This window comes from Oryza sativa, chromosome 9 (genome assembly GCF_034140825.1).
Source record: "Oryza sativa Japonica Group chromosome 9, ASM3414082v1".
In the NCBI taxonomy this organism is placed as follows: Eukaryota; Viridiplantae; Streptophyta; class Magnoliopsida; order Poales; family Poaceae; genus Oryza; species Oryza sativa.
Window position 1 is genome coordinate 17,151,421 of NC_089043.1, and position 21,863 is coordinate 17,173,283.

The following is a 21,863-nucleotide window of genomic DNA, read 5'->3' on the forward strand; positions in this document are numbered from 1 at the left end:
CTCTACAATTATGACCTTTCGGTATTTTTTGAGATTCTCTCAACAAAAGATTGCATCCAAAAAGCTGATCGAAATCAAAGAGGAAATACTCTTCCTCCATTGGTACGTTTTCACCAAATGTGCATAAGTTAAACACTAGTATGTAGTCTGGTCAAAAGTTAAGTACGGAGTACATTCATACATGCACTAAGAAAAAGTAGACAGGAATATGTTTAAGAAATAAGCTCAATTCCTTCATCTACTGGGGGAGGTGAATTCTTTACCCTACAGAGTATATATTGTACACATGTATGTGCTGCTACTACTAGTATGTTCTAGTTAGCTACAGTGCCAATGTAAAAAATGGCACATTTATTCTGCAAATATGTACTTGCCGCACTGTCTCCAAGCATATTTCCTAACCTGTATATACCAAAGCTGAACAAAGTTTACTGTAGCACCACATTCTCAGATGATGAAGCAATTAAGCTTAAAAGATTCGTCTCATAATTTACACACAATCTGTATAACTAGTTATTTTTTTTTGTTTATATTTAATACTTCATGCATGTGTCTAAATATTCGATGTGACAGGGTGAAAAATTTTGCGAGGGCCTTAGATACAAGTCATACAACACCTTTTGCTTCAGCACAGCATCTAGTAGTATTCTACTCCATTAGATAATGATGAATAATGTGGAAAGAGGTATTTGGAACTTTTATGTCAGGAATGGAGCAACAGAACTGAAAGATGCTAGCTTCTTTGGTTGTAGTTAGTACAGCTATGGTGCTAGAAAGATTAGTCTCTGATTCTGCTATTCTCATTGTTCTGTGGAATGGATTCAGTCATCCAGACATCCTATAGAGTAGTGTAGAATAGGAAGATAGTACTAGATCTTTTCACCAAGCTACTGATCGATTGGAGAACTATTTGATCTTGAATTCTTGATCACTGTTCTAGAGCTCTGGGTTTCCTGTCTGTCTAACTTTTAGGAGAACTTGTTCCAGAAAAGATTTCCCAGACTCTTATCTGAAGAGAGAAGGAATATCAGAACAATTTGTTGAGTGACAACCTTGATGTGTAAGGTGTGATGAAATGTAGCTTTCAGCTGGTACTCCTCAAATATGCTCTTCACCTGCCTGTGCCATGCTTCACATGGCACAAAGGCAGAATAGTCTTAATAGTCAGCAGCTGCAACTCAAGAACACTCCCTGAAATTGACCTCTCCTCTATCTTTTATATATTATTCTCAGATCAGATTCAGAGTACCAAATGCCATGTTCTTGGCCTGCCACTTGTTGCATGCAGATTGCAGTTGCACAGCATCAGGTAGCATTGTAGTCAATTCTGATGCCCACCATTCTGAAAAGATAACCTTCTTTTTCTCTGCTTTAATTTGCTGTTGTTTTAGTGAGCTTTCTGTTCTTAGCAGGGCAGCATTTGGGGGTTAATGCAGAGTGCTCAACACCTGTGCAGGAGAAAGAGTTGGAGCTGAGTTTGTGTTGCCATAAACAGGAACTGATTTGACTTTCTGAAGCTGATCAATTGAGGTTTGGACCTAGTGAGATGTGTCATGTGTGACATTAGTTGATTACTTAAACCTATCTGTACACCATTTTCTTAGAGAGGTTCTTTCAGTTGTCTGCCAGACCAATGGTAGGTTGACACCTGGACAGCAGAGAATAATGCTCAAGATTAAATACAATAACTGAAGAAACTCGTGTAATATATAGTAGAATTTTTTGGGCAGGAGTATACAAAGAGAGTCGGCAGCCCAGAATCTTGATAAAATAAAAACTTTTCCTATCCTCTCTGAGAAATCATTTTATTGGTTGTTGAACTTTTGAAGTGTGTTTGCATTATATGTGTTTCTCGTGTAGTTTCCATAGTAGAAAAATATGGCAATCTTGGCCACTTTGCGAGCAAAAAAAATTGCAAATATTTTCATCGGTTTTATAGGAATATATTCCTTTATTTAGAAGGAATTAACAGAAGTATATCGTCATCATAGAGTGAGGGTGTAAATTCTCAGCGAGTTCGCACAGTGAGTGCACGACTTTGCTCGGAGAAAATGCGAACCTGTGTGATTAATCAATTAATTGGCACCATTAGCAATTAATTTTTTTAGAAACACAGTATTTCTTTAACTAGCATCATTAGTAATTAATTAACAGCGTTAGCAATTAAAAACAACATTCAACATTAGCCCAGCGTGCTCGCCTTCCTGCCGAGCGAACTCGCGCGACGCCCCGTGAGCTTGCGTCCCCGCCGAGAGACGATAACATGTTTTTATCAAAAAAATTTTCCAAACGTACATATTCATGAAAAACAGGTAAAAAAACATATATTGTAAAAAAATTCCTTTGCAAGATACGAGCCGAGCTCGAGCGAGCCTCTCTATTTAGGCTCGAGCTCGGTGAAAACTTGAGTCGAGCTCAAGCCGAGCTTAATTTCAATACGAGCTTGTAGCTGGGTTCGAGCTCGGCTCGTTCGGGCCTCGAGCTTCTCTCGAGCTTACTGCCAAACATGCTAGTACTACTCCATTGCATGCATGTATCACAATTTCCTAAGCTCAAGCAGTCAAGCACCACCATTTAAGAGAAAAGGTACTGTGCTGATTAGAGGGAAAAAGCACTGGCAGCGCAAATCTTTCAAATCACGTTGGAGTACTATACGTTGACTCATTGAGGCATGCATAGCACAATACTAGCACACCTGACACCTGTTGCAAGCCACGCATCTTTTTTATTGGGAAGTGTGAAAGTAGTAGTAACAGCAACGGTAGAGTTTGCTAGGCATTGGAGGAGAGAGATTGAGTTGTAGAAAACACTAGCAGACGAGGCTCGTCGAGCTACTCGAGCTCGCCTCGGTAGGCTCGCGAGCTCAGGGTTAGGCTCGAGCTCGGTTTACTCCTAGACGAGTCGAGCTCGAGTCGAGCTTTTAGTGAGCCAAGCTCGAACTGCTCGTGGGCCCCGAGCTTTTTTTTACAGCCCTAGCCGTTAGTAATTATCCAGTGTGAATTTACTGATCGGATGAGGTTTACTAATCCACACCGGGTATTCGTCTAGCATACCAAATGGTGACACGAAATAAGTCCTACATACGATTTCATTTGTATACGTGTACTAGTATACTACTCCGACACATGAATCCTCAACTGACGTGACACATCTATTACTCTTTACTTCCTATTTGACCAATCTCATCGTGATCTCTTCTACCTCTACCATGACGCCACAAACGACGAATGCGTATTAATTAGCACATGGTCAAAAATCATTGGTACATTTGTTCCCATCAGTAGGCATCATAGTCTTTCATTTTCTTTTAGAAAAAAGAAAGGATTAATTGGTGTGGAGTTTGCTATCCGGAGAAGACATCAAACACCTATATGAAACTTAATTAATAAGATTTATGAAAAATCATTCTGTGACTTTTAAATATTGCGAGTATGTTATAGTGCTTAATTAAGAGGTATTAGGAGATACCATAATTTATAATTTCTAGTTTGTTTTTTTATTAATACTCCAATTTTTAGTGTTTGGTACCTCCTTGTATCATTCTAGTTTGGAGGTACCAAAATTTACAGTAAAAATCCTCTCTAACTATAGACCCTATTGAATGAGTAAAAGGCACCACTAAGAATCAATCTCTTCAATCCAATGGACTCTGCCCATTGTTAGATGAAAGCTATATATCATCTTTCCAATAAAAAACAAAAGATTTGTAGCATAAAGCTTAATCAGATCTGCTGTTGCCAAGAAAAGGGAAGAGTGACACTTGTGTGCTGCACCAAGAACATGCAACCACACACACACAAACACAAAGAATGCAATTAACTTTGGGCCTCTGATTTATCTCCTTTTAAATAACACTTTCCTCCTCCAACCAGCTCCCCACTAAGACCTAGCTAACATAATGTTGATTGATCACAAACAAGAGGTTATGGGAAGCACACACATACTTGATGCTTCTACATGTGTGTTTGAGGAACATGAGTAAGTGGGGTTTATTAATTTGTTGCTCCGGTCATCACTGGGTTAAGTTGTAAAAGAAGATGGTCACATATAACAATGGAATATAAGTAAAGCTAATTAGTCCTCTTTGTCTAACAAGAGAAAAAAAAAGGAGCTAGTTAATCCTAGGTAATGCTAGCCAGTGGGCAATGATTCACTTGGCAAGCAGACAAGTATAATATACTCCTAATTTGGGATTACTTTCCCATTGTCCATTGGCATTTCGACAGCACAAAGTACACAGAAAGATTGGATGCATATGTAAATGTGCATCACATTACACATGAAGTGTTACTGCAAATGTCCTGCATGCATGCTGTTTGTTGGTCAGAACTAATGCCAGGCGCATTATGGTGTGGTGTTTGAAAGATGGAGAGGCATATGTTAATGGTCGACAAGGCTTTGGACTAGGCGATGAAAAAGAGAGAAAACCGAGACCCCAAAGGTAAATTAAGAAGCTTAATTAAAACGACGACTAGATATGATTTGGACATGTCTGATGGTACCATTTCGATCGTGCTTGGATCAAAGCCGGCCTGCAAGTAAACGTGCCACAATGCTTCACTTCCATCGAATTGATGGAACGTGAGAGGGAAAGAAAGAACTCGAAGATGATCGAGAGAGCAAGCCATGTGCGTGAAAGGGATAGTAGCGGAAGATCATAGCAGGATAGTGCAGATGTTTACTGCTAATTACTAAGTAGCAACAGTTTGTGCAGGTTTCTTGTCATTGGCTCCGTCCGTTGTATGGCCGCGGATGCAGAAGCGTGGATGGCTGGATGCAACGAGCAGTGATTGCTGAGTCGAGTGAGTAGCTAGTGTGGTTGATCGATCGCGAGGTCGAACAGGAGTTTGCACTTGCGTTGTCGGCAAAAGAGAGAGATCAGAACAGCAGATGCACACTTGCACACCGGTTGTTGGACGAAGAGGATACCGGTCGACGATTAACCGGAATAAAATCAGAATTATATAAAAAATTTTAAAGGGGGTAAACACAGCACATTTTTATATAAATAAGGGGAAAAAAAATCCAAATAGCGTCTTTCCAATCTTCCCGCTGCAACTAAATTCCGTGAAAAACACTCCCAGCAAAACATATCTATAGGACAACAAAACAATATTGTTCCTATTAACTACAGAACATGGATTGTAGTAGAGGCTAGCAAATGGAAGCGTCTTACCAAGCTCTTACAACACCTTGAAGGACGTGATGTGGCGATTGCAAGGATCAAAACGGTGCTGACCAGAAGTATATATGTGTAGCTTGGGAGGCACAATATATAGTAGCAAAGGAATGCAATTGTGCTAATCAAAAAATGCAAAGTTGAATAATAGTTTCAAGTACTAGTTAATGTGCTGGCCTAGCCTAGACTCAACTCTAGCTCAAGCAAATACCCGACAACACTAAGGACTAGATATGAATCAATGCACAACTCTGCACTCTGAAAACGTACTCAATGGATGAATGTTTTTTTTTCTTTCGTGGTGCGGCTTTTTTTAAGCACATTTCTGCCTTTTTTTTTTCTTTTTTTAGGTGCGGCTTTTTCTTTCTTTTTTTTTCTTTGCACCTTTCTGCCTTTTCTTTCTTTATTTATTTTCTTTTACTTTTTTTTAACAAAAACTAACCACTGACCTCGAATAGGGACTCAAATGTAAATATGAATATTACAGGGATTCAAACGTAAAGTGTAAAACTAAAATTGGAATGTGGCCTAACCAGATTGAGTCTTTCATTGAAAGGAGGGAATTAACTTCACATCCCAGGAGGTACAATTAGTCAGAAGTGAGAAGAATTACCGTTACTCATAAGATGCTAGAGGGATACCATATGTATATGATACGATGAGGGGGTCCTAAATGAGGTAACTGCAATAGGCAAAACTTCTCACGTGAACATTGTTACCTTATTAGGATTTTGCCAGCATGGTTTAAAGAGGGCAGTATATATCCGATGGTTCACTCGAGAAATGCTAAGACGGGGACAACCCTTCCGAGAACTGCACACGTGGGCTGAAATATCTTCACAACGGGTGCAACACCAGCATTATACACTTCGATATTAAGCCTCCAAACATCATGTTGGATCGTGACTTTTGCCAAAGGTCATGAATTTTCGATTAGTGCAAATGTGCCGATTCACGTGAAAGACTACAGGATAATTGTGCTATTGCCACCAAATTATTACAACAAAAAATAATTCGTAGCAATATATTGTACTATTGCAATGATAATTTTTCTATGGCAAATAACTATATTTTATTGCAACGATTTGCAATCGTTGTTTTATTTAGTACTTTTGTTGCAATAGAAAATGAGATATCGCTACAAAAAATCTTACTGTTGCAAAAAAAACATGTTCTATCGTCACAATTTTAATTTTTATGGCAATTTACATAGTACATGGCTGCGAAGTTACTTTTCACTATTGTTTGTTGCCACGATCAACAAATTCGTTGCAATAAAAAATTGTCGTCTCATAATTTAACTTAATTTTTTTTCATATGGACAAGGATTGAGACAAAATTTATATGGAAATTATAGCTCTCGATGAGATCTACAATTTTATAGCTGATAACTTTTTTATTTGAAATCTTTTAGATATTCAAATCTATGATTCAGGCTCAAATGGAACGATATGTGGGCCTGTTTGGCACAGCTCCAGCTCTAGCTCCACCCCTCCTGGAGCTGGAGCTCAGCCAAACAGTTTCAGCTCCACTAAAACTGGGAGTGGAGTTGGGTGGAGCTCTCTCACAAAATAAACTAGAGTTGTAGAGCTGGGTTTAGGCAGTTACACAACTCCACTCCAGACCCAACTCCTAAAGCTAAATTTAGGAGTTAGAGCTGTGCCAAACAGGCCCGTATTTTCCAACAGAACTAATGCGTAGATGAGTTGGTAAAGGGGAGCATGCATGAAGTGGTGGCAATAATTTTTATTACAACGATGTGAAGTGTTGCAATATGATTTTTTGCCACATCCATTCCGCGGCAACATCGAAATTTATTACCACTAAATAAAAATCGTTGCAATAACCTATTACCACCCTATTTATTACCACGGGTAACAATGATTTTAAAATTGTGGCAACATGTATCTATTGCCACAATTTTAGTACAGTAGTCTTTCATGTGAAAGGAGGGAACTTCACATCTCTGAGAGGTACAATTAGTCGGAAGTGAGAAGAATTATCGCATCTTTTACTCATAAGATGTTAGAGGGATAAACCGTGTGATGATGAGGGATACCACTATGTAAGATGCGATCGTTAAAACTTCTCACATGAACATTGTTACCTTCTTCCAGCATGGTTCAAAGAGATCTCTCCTCTATGAGTACATGTCCAATGTTCACTCGAGAAGTGCTAAGATGGTAACAGCCTTCGGAGAGAAAGGAAAATTTAAATCGGGATATGCTATTTGATATCGTGGTTGGAACTGCACATGTGGGCTGAAATATCTTGATATCGTTGTTGGAACTGCACACGCGGGCTAAAATATCTTCACAATGGGTGCAGCACCAACATTATACACTTCGATATTAAGCCTCCAAAATCCTGTTGGATCAGGATTTTTGCCAAAGGTCGTGAAATTTGGATTAGCGTAACTGTGCCAAAATATATCTTATTTGTGAAAAATGGTGAGCTCTCAAGTATAAAGTTTTGTGATATTCAGCTAGCTAGGCCCCTCCGTCATCGGTCGCCCCACTTCCCTTGGCGTCGAGAGTGGAATCAGAATCCCCTCAAAAAAAAAAGAGAGTGGAATCAGAAAATGGGCAGAGAAAGAGTAGAGAGAAATAGAGAGGGAGAAGAGCGGAGATGGATGTCACTCACATGTAGGATTCGCCACTTTTTAATTTATTTTTTTCTAATTGAAATGGCACGACATGTGGGGCCATGTGGGTTCCATGCGGCCACGCTGACTTAGCCAAGTTAACTACAGTCAACTCATCATGTTAGTCGAAACCAAACACAATACCATCCTAGGACCTTAAGTACTCATGTATTATAAGTTGAGAGACACGTTATATCTAGTGTTGGTTTAAAATGTGATTCAAACTCAACATCGTGTGAGGTACCTAGATTGAACTTATTTTTTACAATCACACACCATCTGAAGGACACATGGGTCTGAACGGGCTTCTCCTCGAGGTCGGCGCTCCCGTCTCCCTGTGGGCCGTGGCATCCGCGCGGCCCAGTAGAAATTGCCTTCTTCCGTCCCGTGCGGCTAGCCGCAGGGGCGCGGCATCAGGAGGGGATCTCATTCTCACGCTATCTGGTCGCGCGGCGCACAGACAGATGGAACGCACGGCGCATGGCACGGCACTCGTGAACTCGAGATCATCGGCGCGACGCGGCAACTGGATGGCTTGGCCGCGTCTAGTATCCGTTGATTCTGTTGTCTAAGCCCCGAGTCCTTCCACCTTTTCACATGCTATATGCTTATAAATTTTAAGATACATCTATCCTTCATCTTATTCAAAATAATTATGTAATTATTATTTATTTTATTATAACTCAATTTATCATAAGATGTTCTTTAAGCAAGGTTTAATTTTTTTTTATTTACAAAAGAACAAAAGTTAATAAGACAAATGATTAAATGTTGATTAAAAAGTCAACAACATCATACATTATACATTATAAAACGGAGGAAGTATATTCTAGTGGTTTAAGGGGGAAGCTTTGTGTAAGTTGCATTCCAAATAAACTGGCCTGAGCCCTGAGATTGAGAATGGGCCACACCTGCTAGCAGGCTATCAGCAGGAGAAATCTCACTCTCAAAACCGAGACAAAGAGAGAGAAAAAAAAAAGAAAACATAGGCAACTCAAAACTTCTGAACCAATTGCGTTCCATGTAAAATATCAACATACCATGACTTTTGACTACTTTTTATTGAAACAACAAAGTGTAAAAGATGTGTGTGTAGCATCCTGATGTTTGAATCACACGGAAACTCTGAAACTGAACAGCCCACTCTATAATAATCTGTATCCTTCGGCATATCACCCACACAACCTGATCTTCAGCAACAACGCATCATCTCGGGCAATCTCTGCTGCGATCATTTCAGCCCCCATCAATGGCAATACTGGCGGTACCAGCAGCACCTGGAGAACCCGACGACGCCATCATCGGCGGTGCCGCGGCTGTGCAGCCACCAGAGAAGGTTGGTCAGGGAGTTGCCATCGTCGTGCCCCGTCAGCGCCCTCGTCTTCTGCAATGCCGATTCCTTATTGTAGATCCCCTCCAGGGCGTACACGAAGCCCTTCCACCCTTCTCCGACCCCTTCCCTTGACAATGCCGGCATTGTCCAGTCCACCAGCTCCTTGACGAAGCTGATGTCCGGGAACAGCGCCTCGCTGATCGGCAGGACAGGCAGCAGCTGGATCCCCAGCCTGCATTCCTTCCACTCCGGTGGAGCGAACCAGAGGCCACTGTCCCTCTTGTTCGCCCACAGGACGCCGACGACACGGTTGTTGCCGGTGAAATCGTCTTCGTAGATGGTGTCACCTTCACGGACATGCCACCATGTCTGTGCTGCAAGCATCTCCAATGCGGTCAATGTCGCGCCGATGGAGACAAGGTGAGTATCCCCATAGCTCAATCCGAGAAGCGCAGCGGAGTAGTACGCATTCACGGCCTCGCTAGTGCTCTCCTGGTTGCGCCCATCCGCAAATTCTGTCAAACCTCCGGCCCAGGAATGGAGCTTCCAGAGATCAAACATCCTCAATCTTGTGTAGCTTGCGCCGTGTTTCCGCGACAATGTCATGAAATCTGCAACCATGGAGTAGGCCTGGGGCATGTACTTCCTCCCCCAGGAGGGATCAATCTTGGCAAGCACAGCAATGGCGTACAAGAAGTACCCCAAATGGTAGTGGTGATCATTGTAAATGCCGAAGCCGAAATCGGCGCCGGTGTCCTTGGATCCCTGCAATGTGACAAGGCCACCCCATTTGGGTTCATAGAGGAATCCATTGCCCTGGAAGCTGCCATCCAGCCATGGCGTGACGGTGGCCTTCAAGAATCGCTGCACCGCCGGGATGACGTCAGGGCAGCCGACCTCCTCGGCGATTACGGCGAACCTCGCCGCCCTGGCGATCGCCTTGCCGTAGAAGTAGGAGGAGGTGGTCGTGATGGAGCTGGAAGCAAGGGCATCCACATCCTTGCGCAGCGCGGCGGCGACCTCGCCCACCCCGTCGTCGCTGATGCCCCGCATCGAGTGCCATGTGGGGGACACCGGATCGGTCCGGAGAACCCAAGAATCGCCGACGACGCCGACCATGTCGCCGTCGATACTCCGGTACCTGAAATCGTCGAGCACCCGGACGCAGCAATCCTCGGAGAGGAGGCGGAGGTGGAGGGGATGGGCGAGCATGAGGAGGTCTCCCCACCCTTGCTTGCGCCAGGTGTACTCGACGCAGAAGGGGCGGTTCAGCGAGGCCTCGCCGGCGGTGGGGAAGCACCGGCTGTACTGATCAAGAACCGCCTCCATGGACGGGTCCGGCAGGTAGGCGACCCGGATGACGCCGGAGAAGCCGGGGGCCGACAGCTGCGTGACGCTGGACTGCGCGAGGCGGATCGGCGCGGACGCGTAGAGGAGGAAGGTCTGGCCGCTGTTCATCCGGAGCCGCCACTTGGTGAGCGCGTCGTCGCAGGAGGCCACCTCGATGAAGGCGTGGACGGACGCGACGGAGATGTCGACGGGGCCCGCGGCGTCGGCGGTGGCGACGGTGACAAAGGGGCAGCCCCTGACGAGGAACGCCCTGAGCGACGGCGAGACGTCGAGGGTGACTGAGAGGTCGTCGAACGCGGCGACCCGGTGCCTCTGCCCCGCCGCGGCCGCCGCGGCGTCGGACGCCGCGGAGACGGTCAGGTCCTCGACGAACGTCTGGATGACGAACGACGGGGAGTGGTTCCGCGCCGGGTAGCACAGGGTGAGCGCGGCGGCGGCGGAGCGGACCGAGTACGGGTGGATGTACTCCGGCTGGTCGCCGTTCTTGAGCACGAAGTTCTGGAAGAAGGAGTTGGTGGGGAGCGGCGACGAGAGCAGCGCCGGCGCGAAGAACCTGGCCGGGTCCGGGACCACCGTCGACGCCGCCTGCGGGAACGCGTCCCGCCCTCCCGGGAACGGCGGCGGCGGGCGTCCGTGCGGCATGCCGGGCAGCGCCGGTGGAGGAGGCTGGATCCCCGGCGGCGGCGGGGGCGGCGGCGGCGAGGGGTTGGTGGGCTTGGGCTTGAAAGGGGGCTTGGAGAGGAAGCGGGTGAGAGTGCGGCCCAGCTTCCTCTTCCACCTCCTCATCGCCTCGCTATATATACAAATCTTGGCTAGATTTTGATTCAAATTTGATTTGATTTGATTTTGAACTGTTCTTTTTTTTCCCTTTACAGTAACTCAATTTCCCTGCATTTCCGGAATTTCCTGTGCTGGGTTTGACTTGGTTTCCTTCGCCCTTAATTTTCTGCCTCTGTTTTTTTTTTGGAATTTTGTGCCAAAATTTCTAAGGAGTATTTATTTTTAATTTGGGATGGGCGTGCACGCGTGCCACGTGAGCGACTATTTCATCAAACTTTAATCAATTTTCCGCCTATCTGGGGTCGCAATAAATGACACCGTGTCAACTCTCCGCGTCTCGCCTCTCGCGTGCTAGCGCGTCGGCGTCGCTGCTTCTTTCCTTCCTCCTGACCTGAGAGCGATGATTAGTCGCTAAGTAAACGAAACAATTTGATGCAAAAAAAAAAAGAAGAAGAAGAAAATGGATGGCCATGAGCGCATGATGGAGGAGAAAGTGTAAGCAAAGACAAGATTATTTTGTAGTACTCCACTTTGCAGTAAAAAAAAAACTAGAACTCCAGCAATAATTGAATGTACTAAGACTGAAAGCTCAACAACAACTGGCTGTACTATAAAATGCTAATAATAATCTAACAATCTTAAGAGCTAAGATCATGGAGGAAAAAAGCAATATTTATGCTAATAATGCATCGATTTAATTAATTACCCTGGCCTAACCTGACGCAAGTCTCGAAGTAGAGTTAGTTTGATGGAGTGGTTGTTGGTTGGTTGGTTGCGACTGCGTGAAGCTGGAAGCGACGAAGCGAGCGAGGCAGGTGATCTGATCGCTACTGCATCATGGATGGGTTCAGATATGGGAGAGGCAGGAAGGATGCAAGCAAGGGCAAGGCGTAGCTTGTATAGTTTGTGTGTTGCCCCGTGCCGTAAGGCTGGCACCGGCGAGATGGGGAGACGACACAAGCAAAGGATGGCCTTGCCTTGCCGGCGGTCGCATGCTTTGCTTGCTACGCGAGGCTTGAGAACAACACGGTTATTGGGCTTCGTTTCGTTGGACGCCGCCGCAAGGAAGGGAGACGGGGAAATTGTGGATGGGATTAGCGGTTCCTGGAGTGAATAAATTTTAGCGCACCATCATAGTTTTTTAGCCGGTGTTTACTGTTTACTGTTCAGGGGGTGTTTAGGTGGTGTTTGGATCCAGAGACTAAACTTTACTCCCTGTCACATCGAATGTTTGAACATTAATTTGGAGTATTAAACATAGACTACTTGCAAAATATCGACGTTTGATGTCGCGATTCCGGTATTTGTGTAGTATGGGGATCGTTGGTACTATGATATATGCGAGATTGTAATAAAAGAGATGGAGACAAGGATTTTTATACAGGTTCGGGCCCCTGAATTGTCAGGTAATAACCCTACTCCTGTTGGCCGAAGCCGATCGTTGCTCTTATTCACCATAATCACACCAGTATAATATTTAGGGTAGCCTATCTAACTGTTATTGACTTGGCGGTCTGAAGTGTTGACTCATAGTCGACAACAGGGTAGTCTTCCTCCTCGAGTTCATGCTCGGCGAGATCAGAGACAGCGCTAGATCCCTATAGCCGGCCTTCGTAGGTAGCGGATAGGGTCGGTCTAGGCATATCTCTGATGTCGATATCCGGCGTCTTGTCTTGGCGTATGTTGGCTTGTATTGGCTTGTAGCTTTGTGGCGTCTATTGTTTCGTGTCCCCACTCCTCCTATGGGGCCTTGTATTTATACTCATAGGTATCCCCTTGTCCAAGTAGAACTAGGGAAACCAATATCGATAAAATCCGAGTAGTCCTTGTCGTTTCTATGTAGAACTCTAGTCATCCTTCCTTATGCGGAACTCCTTCTATATTCGAAAGTCGTTTCCGTATAAGACATGGTATGTGGTGGGTTCTGCCGAGATTTAGTCAACTACTCTTAGGTATGTGGTATCCATAACTCTGACAGTAGTCCCCGACTTCAATGCAAATGAACAAATTCATATTCTCAACCGCTGACCTTGGAGTAACTGTTATCGAGCTCACGTAACCGTTCTCGGTGAGTTCAAAGATAACGTTAGACTTCCCTTATCAGCCTCGTGCGGGCACCTATAGGGTTTGTCTGAGTCAATCTCCGATGCCAACCAAGAAAGTACATAGCATACGACTAAGTCTCCCGTCTCGCTGTAATCGAGAATTTAGATTGAAGACAAGAAATTTTATCTCGGCAGGTACACCATCTCTTCATTCCGTATTCCTTGTAGAGATCCACCAACCGTTCTCGAATGATCGAGAAGGCGCAGAGCCTACGACGAAGCCTTGTCAACATTTGTCGTACTCGCCTTAGTCGATCTTGGTGTAGAACCATAGAGACATGGAGTCTTCAACGATGTCGAATAGAATTTTCCTGAAAGCAATACTCAGAAAAGAATATTAGATAAAAATATCCCCCGAGCAGACGCTCAAAGGGTGACATATTATAATATGTATGGAAAAATTGAAAATGAATTAAATTTACAAACCAATGTTTTGTGTACGAGCGTCTTCTCTTTTACCGACTTCGATCAGTCATTTTGTTAAGTCATACACTCTCCCTAGCCCCCAGCCTTATCGTCGGAGAATCATTCTCGGAGGATAAAGCTCTTGGACCCTTGACCTGCCTTGGTTGAAAAAGTGCTGATCCTAGCCCCTAGCCATGAAGTTGGAAAACTCAATTTCCGATTACACGGCTTGGTTAATACACACGGCGAGAACTCTTACATGACCAGGTCTTATATGGTCGTTTGTCTCTACATGATCCGATAAGGCCTTATCCGCTTTGGGCGTCCCCAGCCGAAGTTCCCTTAAGTTCCTCAGAGGCCTTGTCAGGACGGCGTAAAGGGACATGAGGATAGGTTTCAGCTCTAGGTGTCGTTGTGGTAAGGGATCTCTGGGAAAAACACTTGGTGATATTATGTACCTGATATCAACTTTGGAGTAGAGGTAATGGGAGGATCGTTGTACCGCTGGTCAAAAACCAGTTGTAGCCCCAACCCGACCACTTGAAGTAAAGGTAGTGGGAGAATCGCTACACCACTGGTCGAGAACCAGGTAGTAGTCGTAACTCGACCACTTGAAGTGGAAAATAGCGGGAGAATTGCTATATCTCTGATCAAGGACCAGGTAGTAGCCTTAACTCGACCACTAGAAGTAAATGTACGAGAGATCGCTACAATTGACTGGTTGAGAACCAGTGAGTAGGTGTCTCTCGACCATTAGGAGTTGGTACGAGGACCGCCACGCTGCCGGTCAAAGACCAGTCGTAGCTGTCCCTCAATCATCTGAAGTCATCTAGAGTCGTGGTGCGAGGACCGCTACGCTATTGCCGTAGTCGTACCTTGACCATCAGAAGTTAAGGCACGAGAGATCGCTACGATTTACTGGTTCGAGAACTAGTGAGTAGAATTATCTCTCGAACACCAATTGAAGTTGCGGTGCAAGAGATTGCTACCTTTTACTAGTTCGAGAGCCATCGAGTATAATTATCTCTCGAACACTAATGGAAGTTGCGGTGCGAGAGATTGCTACCTTTTACTGGTTCGAGAGCCAGCGAGTAGAATTATCTCTCGAACACCAATGGAAGTTGCGGTGCGAGAGACTTCTACCTTTTACTGGTTCGAGAGCCAGCGAGTAGAATTATCTCTCGAACACCAATGGAAGTTGCGGTGCGAGAGACTGCTACCTTTTACTGGTTCGAGAGCCATCGAGTAGAATTATCTCTCGAACACCAATGGAAGTTGCGGTGCGAGAGACTGCTACCTTTTACTGGTTCGAGAACCATCGAGTAGAATTATCTCTCGAACACCAATGGAAGTGCCAAAGTTGGTTTATTACATGTGCATCTCATATGGCCAGCATGACTCACATACCCAACTTGTAGCATATCCGGATGTCCGTCCGCAATCATATCGGGTGATCAAGCCGACATCATTAGCGAGCAATTATCCGTTAACAACCATTTTCTCAAACAGCCCAGCCATAGCCGGTGCTATGAGATAGGTCGCCGGTCTTGGTTGGTAGGTTGGGCGCGACGACTCTGCATTTGTCGAGATCGTTCTCGATAATGGGGTGTACTCGACCACAACTTACTCGAGTGCTCAATTGTTCCTGAAAAATATTTTTCTAGAAGGCAAAGCATATAGCAGAGAATATCGAGTATGTACTCAAAAGACTGCATGGATCTTCTAGTATTATCAGGGTATAACGAGCGGATGTAAATATCAGGCATTACGTAAACCGTAAGAAAGCATGATTCATACAGAAGAGAACAGAGCGAGCCCCCAGCGTTAGACCGTAGTTGGCCTAACATCGGAAGCACTCGCACAATAGATATTATATAAAAAACATGCTCTAGGTAAACATAATAAATCATTAATCTGACAATGCTATATGATCTGAATTGGTACGATAAATTGCATATAAAATATTGCGTACCTTTGTAGATACATGCCAGATGTATCTACGAAATTAGTAGATCAATTTAAAAAATCAATCTACCAATTACCTTGTTGCGTACTCGTTCGATATCATGTGATCTGACATCTTTTGGTACACCGCGGAGCTTGAGGCTCGAATGATCTCGATAGATCAAGTTGTTGACGACGATGGTTCCGATCTTGTCGGAGGATATATTCCGGTCGGGTTTGATCTCCCCACAGCCGAAGTCGTCGAGTAGCTTGTTGTTGGAGAATCCATCTCTTAAACCCATCTCGTCAAAATCCTGAAGCACCAAAAGTCCCCTACCTGGCGCGCCACTGTCGATGTTTGATTTTGCGATTCCGGTATTTGCATAGTATGGGGATCGTTGGTACTAGGATATATGCGAGATTGTAATAAAAGAGATGGAGACAAGGATTTTTATACAGGTTCGGGCCCCTGAATTGTCAGGTAATAACCCTACTCCTGTTGGCCGAAGCCGGTCGTTGCTCTTATTCACCATAATCACACCAGAACAATATTTGAGGTAGCCTATCTAACTGTTGTTGACTTGATGGTCTAAAGTGTTGACTCATAGTCGACAACAGGGTAGTCTTCCTCCTCGAGTTCGTGCCCGGCGAGATCAGAGACAGCACTAGATCCCTATAGCCGGCCTCCGTAGGTACCGGATAGGGTCGGTCTAGGCATATCTCTGATGTCGATATCCAGCGTCTTGTCTTGGCGTATGTTGGCTTGTATTGGCTTGTAGTTTTGTGGCGTCTATTGTTCCATGTCCCCTCTCCTCCTAAGGGGCCTTGTATTTATACCCATAGGTGTCCCCATGTCCAAGTAGAACTAGGGAAACCAATATGGATAAAATCCGAGTAGTCCTTGTCGTTTCCATGTAGAACTCTAGTCATCCTTCCTTATGCGGAACTCCTTCTATATCCGAAGTTTGTTTCCGTATAAGACATGGTATGTGGTGGGTCCTGCCGAGATTTAGTCAACTACTCTTAGGTATGTGGTATCCATAACCCTGACACAAAACTAATTACATAAATGAGAGCTAATTCATGAGACAAATTTTTTAAGCCTAATTAATCTATAATTAGCACGTGTTTACTGTAGCATCATGTAGGCTAATCATGGATTAATTATGCTCAATAGATTTGTCTCGTAAATTAGTCCAGGGTTATGGAATAGGTTTTGTCATTAGTTTACGTTTAATACTTCTAATTAGTACCCCAACATACAATGTGATAGGGACCTAAAACTAATTACAAAATCCATTAGTAAACCGCGAGACGAATTTATTAAGCCTAATTAATCCGTCATTGGCAAATGTTTACTGTAGCACCACATTGTCAAATCATGGAGCAATTAGGCTTAAAAGATTCGTCTCACAAATTAGTCGTAATATGTGTAATTAGTTATATTTAATACTTCATGCAGGTGTTCAAACATTCGATGTGATATGATGAAAATTTTTGGGGTGAGATCTAAATAGGGCCATAGGTTGTGTTTCGTTACTTTAGGATCAACTCCCTCTCCTCGTTTTCCACGTGCATGCTTCTCAAAATGTTAAAGGTGTGCTTTTAGAAAAAAACTACACGAAAGTTGTTTTAAAAATCATATTAATCTATTCTTTTTAAAAAAATAGCTAATACTTAGTTAATTATGCGCTAATGAGTCACTCCATTTTACGTGCACTGCACATTAGTTCCTAACTAGGAACAACGAACGCAACCTTTAAATTAGTTCACTATCGTAAATTAAGGTTTCAACATTTTTACTTGCCCTCTTATAAACACATCCCGTCGCTAACGTTGCAAAATGTGACGAGCGGAGGCGACGCGGTAAACGGGTGAGGAGGCGATGCGGCGTACGTCCGACCTAAGTGGGACGAGGGTAGCGTTGTGCGAGCGGTGGCACGGAGCGAGCAGGCCATAGAGACGGGTGCGGCGGTGGAGAGAGGCGACGTAGCGTGTGGCCAGCGTTGTGGAGGCCGACGCAGCGTGACCGGCGGCAGCAGGTAGACGACGTGGCGACGATGACCGGTTGGTGGTTTTTCCCCGACAAGGTGCTGCCGCACGAGAGATCCAGCGATGGTAGGCAGCATCGGGGCAAGTCATCGGATGCAGACATGTGGCTTGAGGTGGAAACGATGTGAGCAGTCCGGTCGAGGTGACGGCAATGGTGGTGCCGTGAAGTGGATGTTGTAGGCCTGTGACATCCTCTTTTCTGGACGCTAGTCCTTTTGTAGTAGATCCTTGCCACCACAAGATGGTTATGTTGGAGATAGGGGATCCACTCTTCTCTCTCAACCTCTCCCTCTCCAACCCAATTGTGTGGATGGAGATTGAGTGCGCCGGATGTCGCACTTTTACTTGATGGCTAGCTAGCAACGAGGCGTTGACGCGATGGTTGCACATTGAAGGTGCTCGATTGGTGGTAGTGCTGAGTTAGGTAGGTGCATTTCGGTATGGGAGACGGGAAGATTAGAGGCGAAAGTCTAGCCTGTTTGGGTCGACAATGGCAACACCTATGGGTGTCGCTTCCTCTAGGGCATTGTTGCGGAAGGATTTTCTCTCTCTAACGGTTTTCTTCAAGTGAAAGACACGTCAACTCTAGGGGTGGGAAAAAAGCTCGGATTCGTGAGCTTAGCTCGGCTGGTAAGCCAAACTAGCCAAGCCGGCTCACGAGCCGCTGGTTTGGCTCGTAAGCCTAGGCCATCAAGCGTTTATATAGATTATTTATTTTTTTATGGAGTTATTATTTATCAACTTAAAATTTATCATGAAGATTTTGAAGAATTGAAATATAAACTTATTTAAATTTTACATGTTGATAATTTGTTCTTACTTTTTTTAATGATTATAATATATATATATATATATATATATATATATATATATATATATATATATATATATATATATATATATATATATATATATATATATATATATATATATGAAGAGGTGTTTCAACAAGAAGGCTTGCAAGTCAGCTCGAGTCGGGAAACGAGCCAAGCTCAAGTTTTAGCTTGTTTCCCTAACCGAGCCGAGCCAAGCCAAGCCAAGCCTAGTTTGTTGCAAGCCACTGCAAGCCGAGCCGAGCCAGGCCTGGCCTGGCTCATTTCCACCCCTAGTCAACTCTCAGGACAGGCAGCAGCAATGCTCTCGGCACCATGTCCTCCCTTGAGGCATCATTTTAAGATCCAGTTATTAAGGGGTGTCGTGTTCCTGTTTTGCTCTTCAGCAATGGGGTTTTGAATATAGGCGTATGGTGTGGGGTTTTTTTTTCATGTTTTTCTGGCTATAGCCTCCTAATGCTATAAAATTATAAATTTCCTTGTGTAACGAGTACTAAATTATAAATTTATTGTAAGAGTTGACAAAAGCAATGTGGGTGGAAGTGAACAAAAATTACTCCTCAGGAGTAAGGGCGTGAAGTTCTAGAAGATCTAGCATGTGCAGAAAGCAAAGCGGCATTTATTTTTTTAAGCATAAAAGTTGGAATGATTATGAGATGCAACCAACTACTCCCGCCCAACCAATTGATGGGACTTAGAGCAGGTATAATAGTAGTCTATAAGCCAGCTGCAAATATATTTTAAGGAGATAAATAAGGAGAGAGAAGAGCAGCGGGCTACAGATTTATAGTCAGCTGTAGAACGGATTTCAAGACGCAGTGTGTGTATGACATGTGAGACTAGGTATTAATAGTGTAGTATGTAACTATTGTATGGATGAGCTATTAGATTAGATATAGATGAATTAAAGCTAGTAGTTGGCTATACTATTAAACTTGCTCTTAAAATCTCTCACACGAAGTTTAAAAAAAATAAATAAATTCCACACATAACATTTGTGCTAATGTCAATATGATAAGTTTAAACTGAGCGTCAGAACTTGAACAGAAGTTCTACTATCTTTTTGAACCTTCAACCTGTTTAGTTCCTCCATAATAACAAAAAATTTGCTGTTTTAGAGCACTTTTTACCAAAATAGATCTAAACACTAGTAGCAAAAGTTGATAATTTAGAATTTGTCATTTGGAGTAGCAAATTTTATCAAAAAGTACGTTGGGAGCCGTGCTCTCTCTCTACTGTAAAATGGTAAAACTTTACCATGCAACTAAATACCAACTAGCAAAACTTCAATACCAAATCTTTTGCCATCAAAACTTTTACTAAAAATATTTGACAAAGTAAATTGATCTAAACAGGCCCATAGCCATTAGCAAAGAGCGAGACACAAATAAACTCTCAAAAGAACAAGAAAAGACTGATACAGTATCGAAGACATACCATTCAGAGTCGAAAAGTGCCTTGAACGTGAAGCGGCTAAAAATTTTTTTAGTCCGTATTACATCTTATGTCAAACGTAAAGTAATGATAAACCCATTCCATAACTTTAGACTAATTCATGAGACAAATCTATTAAGCCTAATTAATCCATAATCAGCCTATATGATGCTACAGTAAACATTTTCTAATTATAGATTAATTAGGCTTAAAAAATTTGTCTCGCGGATTAGCTCTTATTTATGCAATTAGTTTTGTAAGTAGTCCATGTTTAATGCTCCAAATTAGTGTCAAAATATCCGATGTGACATGGACTAAAGTTTAATTCGTGGATCCAAACACCCTCTAAATTCGCTGGTCTCTTTAGGGAACGAATAGACAGTTTTGGTCTTTTGGAGATAGCAGCATATCAGATGTGAAGGGTTCACAATTCCGACGAAAACCGGTCGAATTCCGCGAAATTTCGATGTTTCGACACGGCTTAGAATTAAATTTCGATTGGAGTTTCGAATATTAAACAATAGATTTGGTCGAAATTCAGTTAAAATTTATCGAAAACCATGATATCGATGGGGCTCGAAATTTAGTGGTAACCGGTAATGTAAATTCTGGATGTGATATTTCACTTCAAAAGACGGGCTCGTTCTAGTCCCACATGTCATCTCTCTCATGTGTCTTCGGTATTATAAACTTTTCCCATCTCTTACAAATATTTTACCTGGTCTTATGAGACTAACTCAATGTCTCAATCCATCTAGTTCAATCTCCAATTCTAAAATGCGTCCCCCCTAACGTGAATGATTAATGACAACGCAATTAAGTGACTAACGTGAATGATTAATGACAACACAATTAAGTGGGTAGGTAAAATGGCCATGATATAATCCTTTTTTCTATCGTTAATAAAGCTCTCTTTTTACTTAAAAAAATAATTAAGCTAAAGTGCATGTGTTAGTACCAAAAACGAATTTCATAAGGCATGGAGATCGCTACAAATTAAAACAAAGCGGCAAAAAGACTCTATGGCTTTTAAATCTTTTGAATTTGAGCCATACGAAAAGCCGGGTTAGTGATAAGGCTGTATTTGTGTCCCCATGAAGTCCCTTTAGGATCCGTTAAGGAGGATGAGTTGTGAACTTCTCCTCCCCGCAAAGAAAACGAGATAACTCATTAGCACATACTCCCTCCATTTCATATTATAACACTTTCTAGTATTGCCTATATTCATATAGATGTTAATGAATCTATACACATATATGTATGACAATACTAAAAAGTCTTATAATATGAAACGGATGAAGTAATTAATTAAGTATTAGCTAAAAACCTTAAAAATAGATTAATATGATCTTTTAAAGCTGCTTTCTTATAATTTTTTTTAAAAAAAACGCACCGTATAGCACTTCGGAAACATTAAACATATAGTAGGAGACCCTGCGTGTCGGCGAGAGCCTCCGTGCGCGCCGCGCCGCCTCGCCCCTGCGCGCCGGCAAGAGCCCCCACGCGCGCCACGCCTCGCCCCCGCTCCTGCCACCGCCACCCGTGTCTCTGTTAGTAACCCTAGGAAGGAACGAAGGACAGAGAAGAGATAAGAACGAAGGTGAAAAAAGAGGTGAAGCGCTTTTGGTCTTACCACGCATGAGTCGCGAGTCACGGGTGCGGAGGTGGTGGGATCATTTCGTCGCCTCTTTTTTCCGGATGGGGTTGTCCCGAATATTGAAGGAATATTCCCTTCTAGAACCATCCTATCCTTCCTTTTCCCTCAACCAAACAGATATACTCCATCCGTTTCAAAATGTTTGAC

General features: G+C 43.4%; 1 protein-coding gene across 2 annotated transcripts; it reads right to left on the bottom strand.

The window, feature by feature from the left end:
- Nucleotides 1–8,809: 8,809 nt before the first annotated feature.
- On the bottom strand, nt 8,810–12,280 carry LOC4346925 (glucan endo-1,3-beta-D-glucosidase). 2 transcript variants are annotated; one of them, XM_015756826.3, is made up of 2 exons: nt 12,004–12,280; nt 8,810–11,677 (listed from the first exon to the last, which is right to left on the bottom strand). In XM_015756826.3, exon 2 carries the CDS (start codon nt 11,290–11,292, stop codon nt 9,070–9,072), a length of 2,223 nt encoding a protein of 740 aa, XP_015612312.1. In that variant the 5' UTR covers nt 11,293–11,677; nt 12,004–12,280; the 3' UTR covers nt 8,810–9,069. The 2 variants fall into 2 exon arrangements, with proteins under 2 accessions (XP_015612312.1, XP_066160005.1); XM_066303908.1 differs by having other exon boundaries at nt 11,993–12,244.
- Nucleotides 12,281–21,863: the final 9,583 nt, after the last annotated feature.